Below are 14,181 nucleotides of genomic sequence, written 5' to 3' on the forward strand. Positions count from 1 at the left end.
TCCACAACACTGGGAAGATCAACTCTATACTAACTTGAACCTTGCAACTCAGAAGTGATCTAATAATCAAAGTCCTGTAAAAAAATGGAGGAATTGGATAGCTCATAAGAGTCATAGAGTAATACAGTGCAAACAGGCCCTTCGGCCCAACTTGCCCACACCGGCCAACATGTCCCAGCTACACTAGGCCCGCCTGGCTGTGTTTGGCCCATATCCCTCCAAACCTGCTGTATCCATGTACCTGTCCAACTGTTTTTTTTATACGTTGGGATAGTCCCAGCCTCAGCCATGTCCTCCGGAAGTTCGTTCCATACAGCCACCACCCTTTGTGTGGAAAAGTTCACCCCTCAGATTTCTATTAAATCTTTCCCCCTTCACCTTAAACCTAACTCTCCCAAAAAGCCAGCAGGGGTACATGGGGCCAAATGCCCCCCCCCCCTCCCCCCTCGCCCTCTGTGCTGTATTATTTAACCATTCTATGAAGGGGTGACAGGTCTATCTGGGCCACAACGAAGTCCTCATTGCCACAGCACCAGACTGCACAGTAATTATTTCCAAGGTGGAACAGCCATAAGACAGGTTCATGTTATGGTGGTCAGTCTCACAGGAACAGCTTGCAAGCAGCATCCTCACTCATAAATGCAAGGGCTGCAATACGAGCACTGACATCTTCCCTCGATCCCCCCCCCCCCCCCCCCCCCCCCCCCACCCCCCCCTACCTGTTTCACACTGTGTGTCACTGCCCAGGTCAGGAATACACGGGACATCACCTGGAAGCCAGTCAGGACCACGGAAGATGGAACAATTCCTGCAAAACAACATCACCCCAAGATAATCCTTATTTATGTAGGAAGGAACTGCAGATGCTGGTTTACACCGAAGATAAACACAAAAATGCTGGAGTAACCCAGCTGGACAGGCAGCATCTCTGGATATAAGGATTGGGTGACATTTCGGGTCTACAACCATCAGGCTATTAAACACGACGACAAATAAGCTCTGAACTACAACAGACTATTATTATTATTATTGCACTATATTTGTTTATTTATTGAGTATGTGTGAATGTGTATATATACACACACACACACACACATTGAACTTTTTTTTTTCTCGTAATGTATTACGTTTACATATTCTGTTGTGCTGCAGCAAGTAAGAATTTCATTGTCCTATCTGGGACATGACAATAAAACACGCTCGACTCTTCTTCAGAAGAAGTTGTCCATGCTGAGTTACTCCAGCACGTTGTGTCTATAATCTTTCTTTAGTTTAGTTTGGAGATACAGCGGGGAAACAGGGTCTTCAGACCACCAAGTCTGTGCCAACCAGCGATCCCCACACACTAGCACTACCCTCCGCACTCGGTACAGTGAAATTAAAGTATCATTGAGATGTGGGGATCAGTGCAGAGAATTAAACATGCTCTATGTTTACCATCAGATGTTAGCATTCTACATTTTTCAAAGCAATTAAAGTACGGCACTGATAAAGTTAAATTATCTCAAATCTGCTCAGCTTTAGGTTCAGAGAGCACACTCACAACTTCACAAGTTATAGTAGAATTAGGCCATTCGGCCCATCTAGTCTACCCCGACATTCAATCATGGCTGAGCTCTGCCACCTAATCCCATTTCCCTGCCTTCACATCATAACCCTTGACACCTGTTTTATTAAGAATCTACTCATGAATCAAGGTTCAATCTAATCTGCTCACACGAGTTCCCCATATTAGCTATGTCTGAAATCTCAGTTCTTGTTGAAACATATAAGATTTGTTAAGGGTTTGGCCATGCTCAAAGCAGGAAACATGTTCCCGATGTTGGGGGGGAGTCCAGAACCAGGGGCCACAGTTGAAGAATAAGCGGCAAGGCATTTAGAATGGAGATGAGGAAACACTTTTTCACACAGAGAGTTGTGAGTCTGTGGAATTCTCTGCCTAAGAGGGCAGTGGAGGGTGGTTCTCTGGATACTTTCAAGATGGAGCTTGATAGGGCTCTTAAAGATAGCGGAGTCAGGCCGGTGTGGGCAAGTTGGGTCGAAGGGCCTGTTTCCACACTGTATCACTCTATGAGAGGGCACGGTGGCGGTTGAGGCCAGGCCATCAATGGACCTGACGTGCGGGGGGGGGGGGGGGGAATGGAGAAATGAATACTTTTGCATTTCGTTGTCTATGCATTTCGTTGTCTCTGTACTGTACACTGACAATGACAATTAAAATTGAATCTGATCTGAATCTGAATCTGATTTGTAACTCTGCCGGCACCCAAGGTATGTTGTGTATACTCTGGAGTTTAGACGGATGAGAGGGGATTTTATTGAAACATATAAGATTATTAAGAGTTTGGACACGCCAGAGGCAGGAAACATGTTCCCAATGTCGAGGGAGTCCAGAACCAGGGGCCACAATTTAAGAATAAGGGGTAAGCCATTTAGAACGGAGATGAGGAAACACAGAGAATTGTGAATCTGTGGAATTCTCTGCCTCAGAGGGAGGTGGAGGCCGGTTCCCCGGATACTTTAAAGAGAGAGCTAGATAGGGCTCTTAAAGATAGCGGAGTCAGAGGATATGGGGAGAAGGCAGGAACGGGGTACTGATTGGGGATGATCAGCTATGCTCACATTGAATGGCGGACGGTGCAGGCTCGAAGGGCCGAATGGCCTACTCCTGCATCTATTGTCTATTGACTTTTTGCATACTTGTGTATGCAAACCAAAGAATCTCACTGTAACATGTCACATGATAAAGTATCATTCATTCTTCTCCTTGCCAACGCAGATGCCTCCCTGAGCGAGTCTCATTTACCTGCTTTTACCCCTTTATCCATCTAAACCCATTCCTGCCCTTGCATCTGCACAAATGTCTTTTAAACTTTGTAATTGTACCCAACTATAGCATTGGGCAGGTGCTATAGACCTGCACGGGAAGGTAGACACCCCCGTCACCACGAGTCTCAGGCAGATGGGGAAGGCAGTCCATCTAGGAGAGGGAAAACTCTGATTTAAAACCCCCACTGCCTTGTGGCCATATCCAGTCATGGAAAAGGCTCCTGGAGTAAACCTCAAGAAAATCCGGAGCCGGAGCCCCTAAGGCAGTTCGTCGTTGTCTACAACCTCGCTCTGGCAGCTCCTACGATGGCGCTGGTGCCAAACTGTAACGGCCCTGCTGTTCCTTTGGATCGATCAGCGACGTGGAGAGGGGGGACGTGCTGCATGGGCAACAGCCTGTCCTCCATATGACATTGGTCTTGGTGAGACCACACCTGGAGTATTGCGTACAGATTTGGTCTCCTAATCTGAGGAAGGACATTCTTGCCATAGAGGGAGTGCAGAGAAGGTTCACCAGACTGATTCCTGGGATGTCAGGACTTTCATATGAAGAAAGACTGGATAGACTCGGCTTGTACTCGCTAGAATTTAGGAGATTGAGGGGGGGATCTTATAGAAACTTACAAAATTCTTAACGGGTTGGACAGGCTAGATGCAGGAAGATTGCTCCCGATGTTGGGGAAGTCCAGGACAAGGGGGTCACAGTTTAAGGATAAAGGGGAAAACCTTTGGGACCAAGATGAGAAAAGCATTTTTTACACAGAGAGTGGTGAATCTGTTGAATTCTCTGCCACAGAAGGTAGTTGAGGCAAGTCCATTGGCTATATTTAAGAGGGAGTTAGATGTGGCCCTTGTGGCTAAAAGGATCAGGGTGTATGGAGCGAAGGCAGGTACAGGATACTGAGTTGGATGATCAGCCATGATCATATTGAATGGCGGTGCAGGCTCGAAGGGCCGAATGGCCTACTCTTGCACCTATTTTTCTATGTTTCTATGTTTTCTATTGCCCAGGCTTGCATCCGACCAGGATGCATCACCCATGGTCAGTCATGACCGAGGGGAACCTACTAATTGCACCAGGTTCTGCCACCTCCTCGGACAGCTCACCGGCCGGCCTCTGTGTGATAAGAAAGTTGCCCTCCCCATGCCCTCATTAAACCGAAGTGACCAAACCGAAACATTAGTCAAAAATACAGCATACCCAACCTGCAGAGTTTGGAGAGAGTTCAACAAACATCCTTTCATCAATAAAGCCACCATCAATTTACAGCAGGAGTGTTAGAGAAAGGATGATACTTACAAAAAATGACCACCATTCATTACTCTTAAGGGCCTGTCCCACTTGGCGATTTTTTCGGCGACTGCCGGCATCATTGACTGACGTACCAGGTCACCGAAAAAGCTGCCGCGTGACGATGTATGATGCACCGTGTTTTTTTCAAGTGTCGCAACATTTGTTTCGTCGCCACTGGAATTTGAAATGTTCAAAATCTTTTTGACGATATCGATATGACGCCGGCAGTCGCCAAAAAAAAAAAATCGCTAAGTGGGACATGCCCTTTACACAAGCTAACGGCAATTTATTAAAAATGAAACGGTTACCTCATGCGTTAGGAATAGAAGTGCATACATACCTACAGCACAATGAAGGATCTGGGGGGGAAAAAGAAGATAAATTTAGCAGCATGCTACCACTTCTTTGCTCGTTTTAGAGACATGTTGAGGTGTAGAAGAGTTCAGACTCTTAAGGATCTCATGCACTAAAGCCACTGCAAAGAAGCTTGGCATTTCATTATTTGTCGTGTGCAGATTAAGCCGTAACATTAACGACATAACTTTGTGCCATAATCTTTATTAAAATAATTAGCAGAAGATCCAGGGTGACAGGGAAGAAATTTTTCCTTTTATTGCGAGTTATTTAGAGGCGGCACAGTGGGGCAGTTGGTAGAACCGTCGCCTCACAGTGGCAGAGACTCGGGTTCGATCCTGACCCAGGATGCTGTCTGTGCGGAGTTTGCTCTCATTCTCTCTGGGACCACGTGGATTTCCTCCGGGTGCTCCGGCTTCCTCCCACATGCCAAAGATGTGCAGGTTTGTAGGTTATCTCTGAAGTCTAAAGCTTGATGAAATCTGAAAAGCTAACTGCATCTCTCATCTCAATGAAACGTCACCGAGCCATATTTTCTACAGATGCTGCCTGACCCGCTAAGTTACTCCAGCACTTTGTGTCTTTTGTTTTTGCAAACCAGTATTTGTAGTTCCTTGTGCCTTCATCTGATTCCATCTCATCCCCTGAATATTTTCCTATGTTCTCCATAGCAAGTACTTCACTTGCCATGACCCTGTTAAAACGCAGTGTTCTTTACAATCAACTATTAAACTGGTTCAAGGGGACATTCCTCACCTTATCAGCACATTCCAATAAATGGAATTCAGATTAAGTTTGCCTTAAAATACACATGTGCTTTTAGACTGCTGACAACAGAGCTGGTGCACCACTGCCTCCCACAGCCTGTAACTGTAGCAACCTTACAAGGCCACGACTCCCTCCAACCAAAGGAATCCACATTAGTCCCTACTTAGGCCCCCTTCGGTCGTGGCTGACCACGGGTGTCTCCAGGGAGCTATTCCCGATATGGAGGATGCCCGTGCGTGACTTTGCTTAACGTGGGGAGATTGGTGCACAGGCAGCCACCCCACGTGGGGTCCTTGACAGATCTGGGTCAGGATCCAGTGGCATGGAGTCCAAGACGACCGGAGACCCTTTTCTGCTGCAGCCTTCATCCGCCTTCCCAGCCATTGTGATGCTCCACTAAGGTCAGCAATCGTCCTCCGCCTGTTCCACCGTTGAGGTCTTGGTTGGATTGCTCTTTGTCAGAGACCACCCTCCTCAACCTTACCGCCATGGGTGACCCTACCAGGAGCACAGCTCCAGACGGCATCGCTCTCAGGACCCACACAAGCTTCTCCACCACGTCATGGTGACAATCCATGGAGAAGTCCCATTGATTAAGTTAATCCCATGAAGAAACAGCCCATTCACCCAAAGCACCATCAATACACCCATGGCGGCACAGTTCTGCCATAATCTTTATGAAAATCATTGGCAGGAGACCCAGGCTGTTATGTAGAAGAACTTTTCACTTTGTTATTATTTAAGGTCGGCACAGCGGTGCAGCTGGTAGAGCTGCTGCCTCGTTGCGTCACTAGCCCCAATTTTTGTAAAGGGCTTAATGTGGCAAATTATTGATTGAATTGATTGAAAGGTACAGCATGGAAACAGGCCCTCACGCACACCAAGTCCACGCCGACCATCCATCCCATTCACACTAGTTCCACGTTATCCCACTTTCTGTCCCTATTACGTCGGTAAAAGGTCCCGAGCAATTACTCGGGTCAATTATCCTACAAACCTGCTCATCTTTGGGATGAGAGATGAAATCGGAACACACAGAAGAAACAGGGAGAACGTGCAAACTCCAGACAGACAGCACCAGAAATTAGGATCAAACCTGGGTCTCTGGCATTGCGAGTTAGCGGTCTACCAGCGGTGCCACCCTGTACATCATAAATCATCATCTGTGGTGTGACCACAACTTAAGAGTTGCAATTTCTTGCCTCACCAGGAGCCAAGTGAACCACATATCATGATAAGGTTTGTGGGATGCTCAATAGTCAATTTAATTGTCATTTGGACCCCTGGAGGTCCAAACGAAATGCCGTTTCTGCAGCCATACATTACAAACAAATAGACCCCAGACACAACATAATTTACATTTTACATAAACATCCATCACATTGTGGGATACAGAATGCGATGCCAAAGATAAGACAGGCTGATAACTGGAGCTTTGACACAGAATGCTGGAGTAACTTAGCAAGGTCAGGCAATATCTCTGGAGAAAATGGATAGTGACATTGGTTAATCGATTTTTAGTGGAGGAGGGGGTGGGGGGGGGGGGGGGGGGGGGGGGGGGGGGGGGGGGAGGGGAGGGTAACTAGGGGAGAGGGGGAGGAGAGTGCATGTGTAAGTTAAGGGGCTGTCCCACTGTACGAGCTAATTCAAGAGCTCTCCTGAGTATAAAAAAAAATTCAAACTCGTGGTAAGCACGTAGAATGTATGTAGCGGGTACGTCGGAGCTCGGGGACGTCTCTTAGTGGCTCGTAACGCTAACGGCAGGTACTCGGGAAATGCGGTAAGCTCGTGAAGATTTTTTCAACATGTTGGAAAATGTCCACGAGAGCCCCGAGTACCTACGAGCGGCTATTACTGTAATTCTCCGAGTTCGAATCAGGGGGAACTCGGGAGAACTCTTGAATTAGCTCGTACAGTGGGACAGCCTCTTTACCAAAAATTAGAGAATTCAACGTTCATACCGCTGGGTGGTAAACCACCTAAACGAAATACGAAGTGATGATCCACCAGTTTGCTTGTGGCCTCACTCTGGCAATGGAGGAGGCCCAGGACGGGAAGTTTAGTGTGAGAATGTCTGCAATCACCCACCTCCAGCAGTGCCCCTGTCTGGAAGAACTTCAGCGGCTTCTCAATGGAATAGTAGAGACCGTGGTAGGTGCCCCGGGCCAAGCCAGCTCGAATCAGACCGACTGCGATGACCATCCACCTGAAACAACAGGGGAAGCAATTCATAAATGGGACCACGGGCTTTCAACGAGCCCTCTTCTTCGCAAATTTCAATGGCTCCAACTGCACAACACCACTTGTGGATTTTCAGTTAACCCAGGCCCAGCTGTTATCAGGCAAATGAACGGTGCTCTCATCAGCTAGCGTGCGGTCCTGACCCCCCAACTACCTCATTGGAGACCTTCGAACAATCGTTAATCAGACTTTATTGGACTTCAATGTTGTATAGATAGTCATACAGCGTGGGATTGAGGGATATTGATCACATATGGAAGTTGAGACGGGTATCCAGTTTAAATTGGCGTCGTGATCAGCAAAAATTGCAGAGAGTTGTGGACGCAGCCTAGACCATCACACACACCAGCATCCCTATCGTTGACTTTCTGTCCTGGGCCTCCCCCATTGTCGGAATGAGGCCCAGTGCAAATTGGAAGAACAGCACCTCGTATTTCGCTTGGACAGCTTACACCCCAGCGGTATAAACATTGACTTCTCTAACTTCAAATAACCATTGCTTTCCCTCTCTCTCCATCCCCCCCCCTCCCCCTTCCCAGTTCTCCCACCAGTCTTACTGTCTCCGACTACATTCTATCTCTGTCCCACCCACTCCCCCAACATCAGTCTGAAGAAGGGTCTTGACCCAAAACGTCATGCATTCCTTCTCTCCAGAGATGCCGTCTGTCCTGCTGACTTACTCCAGCATTTTGTGTCCCTATCATTGACTCCATCTACACTTCAGCTTGCCTCGGAAAGGCCACCTGCATAATCAAGGACCAGTCTCTCTCCCATCACGCAAGAGGTACAGAAGTTTGAAAATGCACCCCTCCAGATTCAGGGTAAATTTCCTCCCGGATGTTACCGGGCAACTGAACCATCCTATCAACAAGTAGAGAACGGTCCTGACCTCTAATCTATCTCATTGGAGACCTTCAAACTATCATCAATGGGACTTTGCCTTGCAGCCAACGCTGTACTCGTTATCTTTATCCGTTCATGGCTTGATTATTTTCATGTAGTCTTTTCTTCGACTGGATAGCACGCAAACAAAAGCTTTTCACTGTACCCGTGATAATAATTAACTAACTAAGTGTAGATGCATGGAACTTCAAAACACTCTGAAGGAACTCAGCGGATCAGACAACATAGACTAATCATTGCTTCTTTCCATGGAGTGCTAACAGTTTACATCCAGTCGTATCATAACTAAGAACTTGTTTTTTACATGCAACCCATGTTATTAGACAAAATGTAGAAACAAGGAACTGCAGATGCTGATTTACACAAAAGGATACAAAGTGCTGGAGTAACTCAGCGGGTCAGGCAGCATCTCTGGGAAATATACATGTGATGTTTCGGGTCGGGACCCTCCGGCTCCGACCTCCCCACCATCGAAGGGATCTATCGAAGTCGCTGCCTCAAAAAGGCAGCCAACATCATGAAAGACCCACACCATCCTGGCCACACACTCTTTTCACCATTGACATCGGGAAGAAGGTACAGGAGCCTGAAAACTGTAACATCCAGGTTCAGGGAAGCTTCTTCCCTTCAGCCATCAGGCTATTAAACACTACAACCTCTAGCTCTGAACTACAACAGACTTTTATTATTATTACACTATATTTGTTTATTTATTGAGTATGTGTGCATGTGTATATATACACACTGAACTTTTTTTTCTCCCGTTACGTACTATGTTTACATGTTCTGTTGTGCTGCAGCAAGCAAGAATTTGATTGTCCTTTATCTGGGACATTTGACAATAAAACACTCTTGACTGGACTGGAGAATATGGATAGGTGACGTTTCGGCTCATAACGCTTCTTCTGATACAACGACCCCGACCCGAAACGTCACCTATCCATGTCCTCCAGAGATGCTGCTTGACCTGCTGAGTTACTCCAGTACTCTGTGAAACGTCACCTATCCATGTTCTCCAGAGATGCTGCCTGACCAGCCGAGTTACTCCAGCACTGTGTCCTTTTTTTTTAAAGGGTCAAAATGGCACTAGTGCAGAGGCAGTCAGAGGAGGTGTAAGATAAGGACTGGTAGCAAAGGGTGGTCAGAGTTTTAAGGAGGCTTGTGAACTATAGTACACTGGGTGGGAGGTAATATAGGTCAATCATTACAGGTGAACCGGATATTCATGAGCTAGCAAACGTGCAGTAGAGCTTTAGACAGGCAAATGTCTTTCAGTCAGAGGTTCACCACCTCGGTTTGCAGTGACTATAAAGCGCATCTTCATAGCCGAGATGGATGTTACACCCAGATACTGGGGAAGAGTACTCTAACTTGGTATAATTACTTGTGCGGCACAGTGGTACAGCAGTAGAGTTGCTGCTTCACAGCGACAGAGACCCAGGTTCGATCCTGGCTACGGGTGCTGTCTGTATGGAGATGGCACTTTCTCCCTGTGACCGCGTGGGTTTTCTCCGGGTGCTCCAGCTTCCTCCCACACTCCAAAGACGTGTAGGTTTGGAGGTTAATTGGCTTCTGTAAATTGTCCCAAATGTGTAGGATAGAACTGGTGTATGTGTATTCGCTGGTCGGTGCAGACTCAGTCGGCCTGTTTCCATGCTGCATCTCTAAACTAAACGAGGTAAGGTGGGTAAATTGACAAAGTTCTACAATTGTAGATTACGGACTGAGCTTCCACATGACAAACAGAACCAAACAGGAAAGTGTCAGTATTATTAAACAGAGAGCCAAAGTGACGCAGATAAAGTTCCGCTTTCTGCTCTCAACCCCAAATTTTAATTTGCGCAACATTTTTAAAGCAATAAAAGGCCAAGTATAGATTAGCAGGCAAAATGGTACACGGAGTCACACAGGGAGGGATCACATGATGCTCTGGCAGTTTTTATGGAATGGTGTAGAGCGGAGGAGAGGAGAGAGTCTGTGGAAATTAGGGGAGTTGATATCGAGAGTTTAGGGGCTACTCTGCCAATGGAATAGTCATTACCATTGATCGATATTTTGTGGATTGTGGGATGTTAGAAGGACAAGCACGGTGGCGCAGCAGTAGACTTGCTGCCTTAAAGCGCCAGAGACCCGGGTTGGATCCTGACTGCGGGTGCTGCCTGTGTATGTGTGCGGGACATCTGTCGTCCCACTATGTGTGCGGGACGACAGATAGCACAATGGGCTAAGAGTTCGGCTGGCGACCGGAAGGTAGCCGATTCACCCGCTTGGAGTGCTACTGTCGTTGTGTCTTCGGGCAAGTTTCCTTCACCCACCTTGCCCTGTGTGTAGACGTAATTAGGTGAAGCACTTTGGGTTCAATGCAAGTGACTGAAAATGGCTAATAAATAAGTAAACATTATTATTGTGCTGTGTTTGTATGTTCTCCCAGTGTGCGTGTGGGTGCGCTCCAAGATCTTCGGTTTCCTCCCACGCTCCAAAGACGTACAGGTGTGTAGGTTCATTGACTTGGTAAATGTAAACATTTTTGTGCGTGTGTGTGTGTGTGTGCGCGTGCGTGCATGTGTGATAGTGCTAATATATGCGGGGATCGATGATCAGCGCGGACCCGTTGGGCCGAAGGGCCTGTTTCCGCGCTGTATCTCTAAACTAAACTATGTGGGTTTTTCTCGGGTGCTCTAGTTTCCTCCCACACTGCAAAGACGTACAGGTTCATAGGTTATTTGGCCCCAGTGTGTAAGATAGTGCTAGTGTACGGGGTGGTCGCTGGTCGGCACGAACCCTGGGGGGGGTGAAGGGCCTCTTTCCACCCTGCATCTTTAAAAAAGACAAGTACTTTAAACTGGTTTTAACTAGGTTTGCATTCTGTAATTTTAGCAATTTGATTCATTTTAATCAGTATGGTGTTTTGTTGAAGCCTTTAGTAAAAATTGGCACACCCGAGAGTGGCCAAGAAATTACATCTCTAACATTTGACCAAGCTGGCATTGGTTTATTATTGTTACGTGTACCAAGATACAGTGAAAAACATTGTGGAATAATATCCATGCCAATGTGGAGGCCAAGTCAATCGATATTTTTAAGGTGGAGATTGACAGATTCTCGATTAGAACAGTTGTTGGGGAGAAGGCAGGAAAATGGGGTTGAGAGGGCAAGATAGATCAGCCATGATTGAATGGTGGAGTAGACTTGATTGGCCGAATGGCCTAATTCTGAACATAACCTATCTTCTTCTTGCGTATAGCATGCACAGCCTAAAGTTGTAGGACAAATTGTTCTATTTGATTGATTGCATTCGTCGAAACAGGGCGGACCACATGAAGGTTTCAATCTCCGACCCCTACATGACTTATGAAGGTTATAGACTGGCAAATGGTTGCCAGTTCCCGATGAGGAGGAAACAGCACAAAATGTCTCCCTATGGGGTTTTTTAAAACTTTTCTCTGACATTCTGCATTGCATTAGAGAGGCAAGAGGTACGGGGACGAGAACTATCTATCTCTTGGCACATTCCGCAGTAGAGATTCACGGAGATAAAGTAGATCAGGTCAGTGATACTGGGAATAAATGCAAAGCCTAATTGGGTTGGAATTCCGTGCCCTGTTTAATAAAGTGAAATTTCTCTTCTCTTGGAGAGCAGAGATATTTTTCCTGTCTCATTAAAGGCACAATGATTGAAGATCTGATTAATTTCTCAGACAGAGCACGGTTTCCTAAAAGTATAGAAGCAAAACACAAAGAGCTTGAGCAACTCAGGACAGCATACGTGGAGGGAATGGCAGGCAATGTTTCGGGTCAGGACCCTTCGTCAGACTGGTTCCAGCATCTGCAGAGAGAGTTGGATGCCTGGTAGATGCTGCCACGGTTAGCGGTGGACAGATATGATCGTGCATTATCATTAGTCACATGATAAAGAAATGATGAGGTTGTATTGACGTTAAAATACAGGAAACGACATGGGAATGTAGCATTGTCCACAGGATTGGCCATGTTTCAGTTCAAGCAATAGGCATCATTGGCAGAGACAAGACACCGCAGATGCTGAATTCCTGAGCTAAACACAAAGTGTGTAGGAAGGGACTGCTGGTTTATATCAAAAAGAGACACAAAGTGCTGGAGTAAGTCAGCGGTAGGGAAGGAATTGGTGACGCTTTAGGTCTGAAGAAGGATCTCGATCCAAAACGTCACCCATTCCTTCTATCCAGAGATGCTGCATGCCCCGCTGAGTTACTCCAGCATTTTGTGCCTAACACAAAGTGCTGGAGTAACTCAGCGGGTCAGGCAGCATCTGTGGTGAGCATGGGCAGACATTTCTTTTGGGTGGGGGAAAGGAGAGGTGGGGGGGGGGACAAGGTCTGGCAAGTGATAGGTGGAGACAGTTAATTGGCAGAAGGGTGGCGTAAGCGACAAAGTTTAGAGATGGAAAGGGGGCAATTTACAGAAAAACCAGCACGTCTTTGGAATGTGTGAAGGAACTGGAGCACCCGGAGAAAATCCTCACAGACACAGGAAGAACGTGCCCAATAGTCCTGCATTATTTTCTGGGAGTTTGTACTACTGTGCCCCCCCCCCCCATTCCCAAATCCCTGTCTCATTTATAAAGCATGTGTATGAGGGAACTGCAGAAGCTGGTATACATTGAAGATCGACACAGAGATGGGTCTCGACCTGAAACATCACCCATTCCTTCTCTCCAGAGATGCTGCCAGTCCAGCTGAGTTACTCCAGCAATCTGTGTCTAGCATTTATAGCACACTTTGGCAGTATTGTTGTGAATATCACTAATGCAAATATAGTCTCTTGGCATCTTTTCCTTGTCACTCCCTGTAACACCACGTTTTTAATTGTGTCTTTCTTGACTCTCTTAGCGATGAGTGCTTTTGGAGCTGCTTTTAGGTCGTCCTCCCACATTTCGAACACCATATAATTGTACAAGTGTAGTCCGTTGCAGGGGCTGCAGCAGGAAGAACTATAAATAGCAAGAATCTGAACATTTTCTGTTCCTCCTTCTCCTAGGAATAAATTGTAACAATGCTGCTGATTTCATGCGTTCTTTCTGAAGATGTGTCAATCCAAGGACAAGCAATCATACAGTTCTCCGATACTTTATACCCGGTGATAAGCAACTTCTCTTCGCTGTCTATTATCTATTGTCTAAATCTCAGTTCCGACTCAAAACGCCACCATCCATTTCCTCCACTGGTGCTGCCTGACCCGCTGAGTTCCTCCAGCACTTTGTCTCTTGCTCTAATTTAGCTTATTGTCTCGTGCACCGAGCTATGGTGAAAAGCTTTTGTTGCGTGCTATATAGTCAGCGGAAAGACAACACATGATTACAATCAAGCCGTTCACAGTGTACAGATACATGATAAGGGAATAACGTTTAGTGTAAGATAACGCCAGTCAAGTCCGATGACGGAGATAGTAGCTCAGGACTGCTCTCTAGTTTTGGTAGGACGGTTCGGTTGCCCGATAACAGCTGGGAAGAAACAGTGCCTGAATCTGGAGGTGTAGATTCCAGCACCTGCAGTTCATTGTGTCCTCAGTTTTATTCTGCTTCCCACCACATCATAGTCTGGCAACTCAGTTAAGTGGGAAACTCAGCTTAGCAGCCAGCAGAGCTGTGGTAACAGAGCAGTCTCTGGCCTTAAACAGCAGAACTGTAAAGTTACAAAGCAAAGTTGCCTCAGATTCACAGCATGGAGATAAAGTCCATGACTGCCTGGCCGTGAGGATTTGTCAATGATTTATCCATACACACCCTCAGTAGACAAGCCTAAAAATGCAAAAAA

At 46.5% G+C, this 14,181-nt stretch overlaps 1 protein-coding gene across 1 annotated transcript in view; it reads right to left on the reverse strand.

Annotated features, from left to right (window-relative positions):
- The window catches only part of hacd2 (3-hydroxyacyl-CoA dehydratase 2), a 29,680-nt gene that overhangs the window by 13,052 nt on the left and 2,447 nt on the right, over window positions 1-14,181 (reverse strand). Inside the window, exons 2-4 of the mRNA XM_055638795.1 lie at window positions 7,334-7,451; window positions 4,464-4,482; window positions 720-808 (exon numbers count right to left, since the gene is read on the reverse strand). Of these exons, the coding sequence (XP_055494770.1) occupies window positions 720-808; window positions 4,464-4,482; window positions 7,334-7,451 (226 nt within the window). The remainder of the gene's footprint in view (window positions 1-719; window positions 809-4,463; window positions 4,483-7,333; window positions 7,452-14,181) is intronic.

The sequence above is a fragment of the Leucoraja erinacea genome, chromosome 7, assembly GCF_028641065.1.
Source record: "Leucoraja erinacea ecotype New England chromosome 7, Leri_hhj_1, whole genome shotgun sequence".
NCBI classification, from domain to species: domain Eukaryota; kingdom Metazoa; phylum Chordata; class Chondrichthyes; order Rajiformes; family Rajidae; genus Leucoraja; species Leucoraja erinaceus.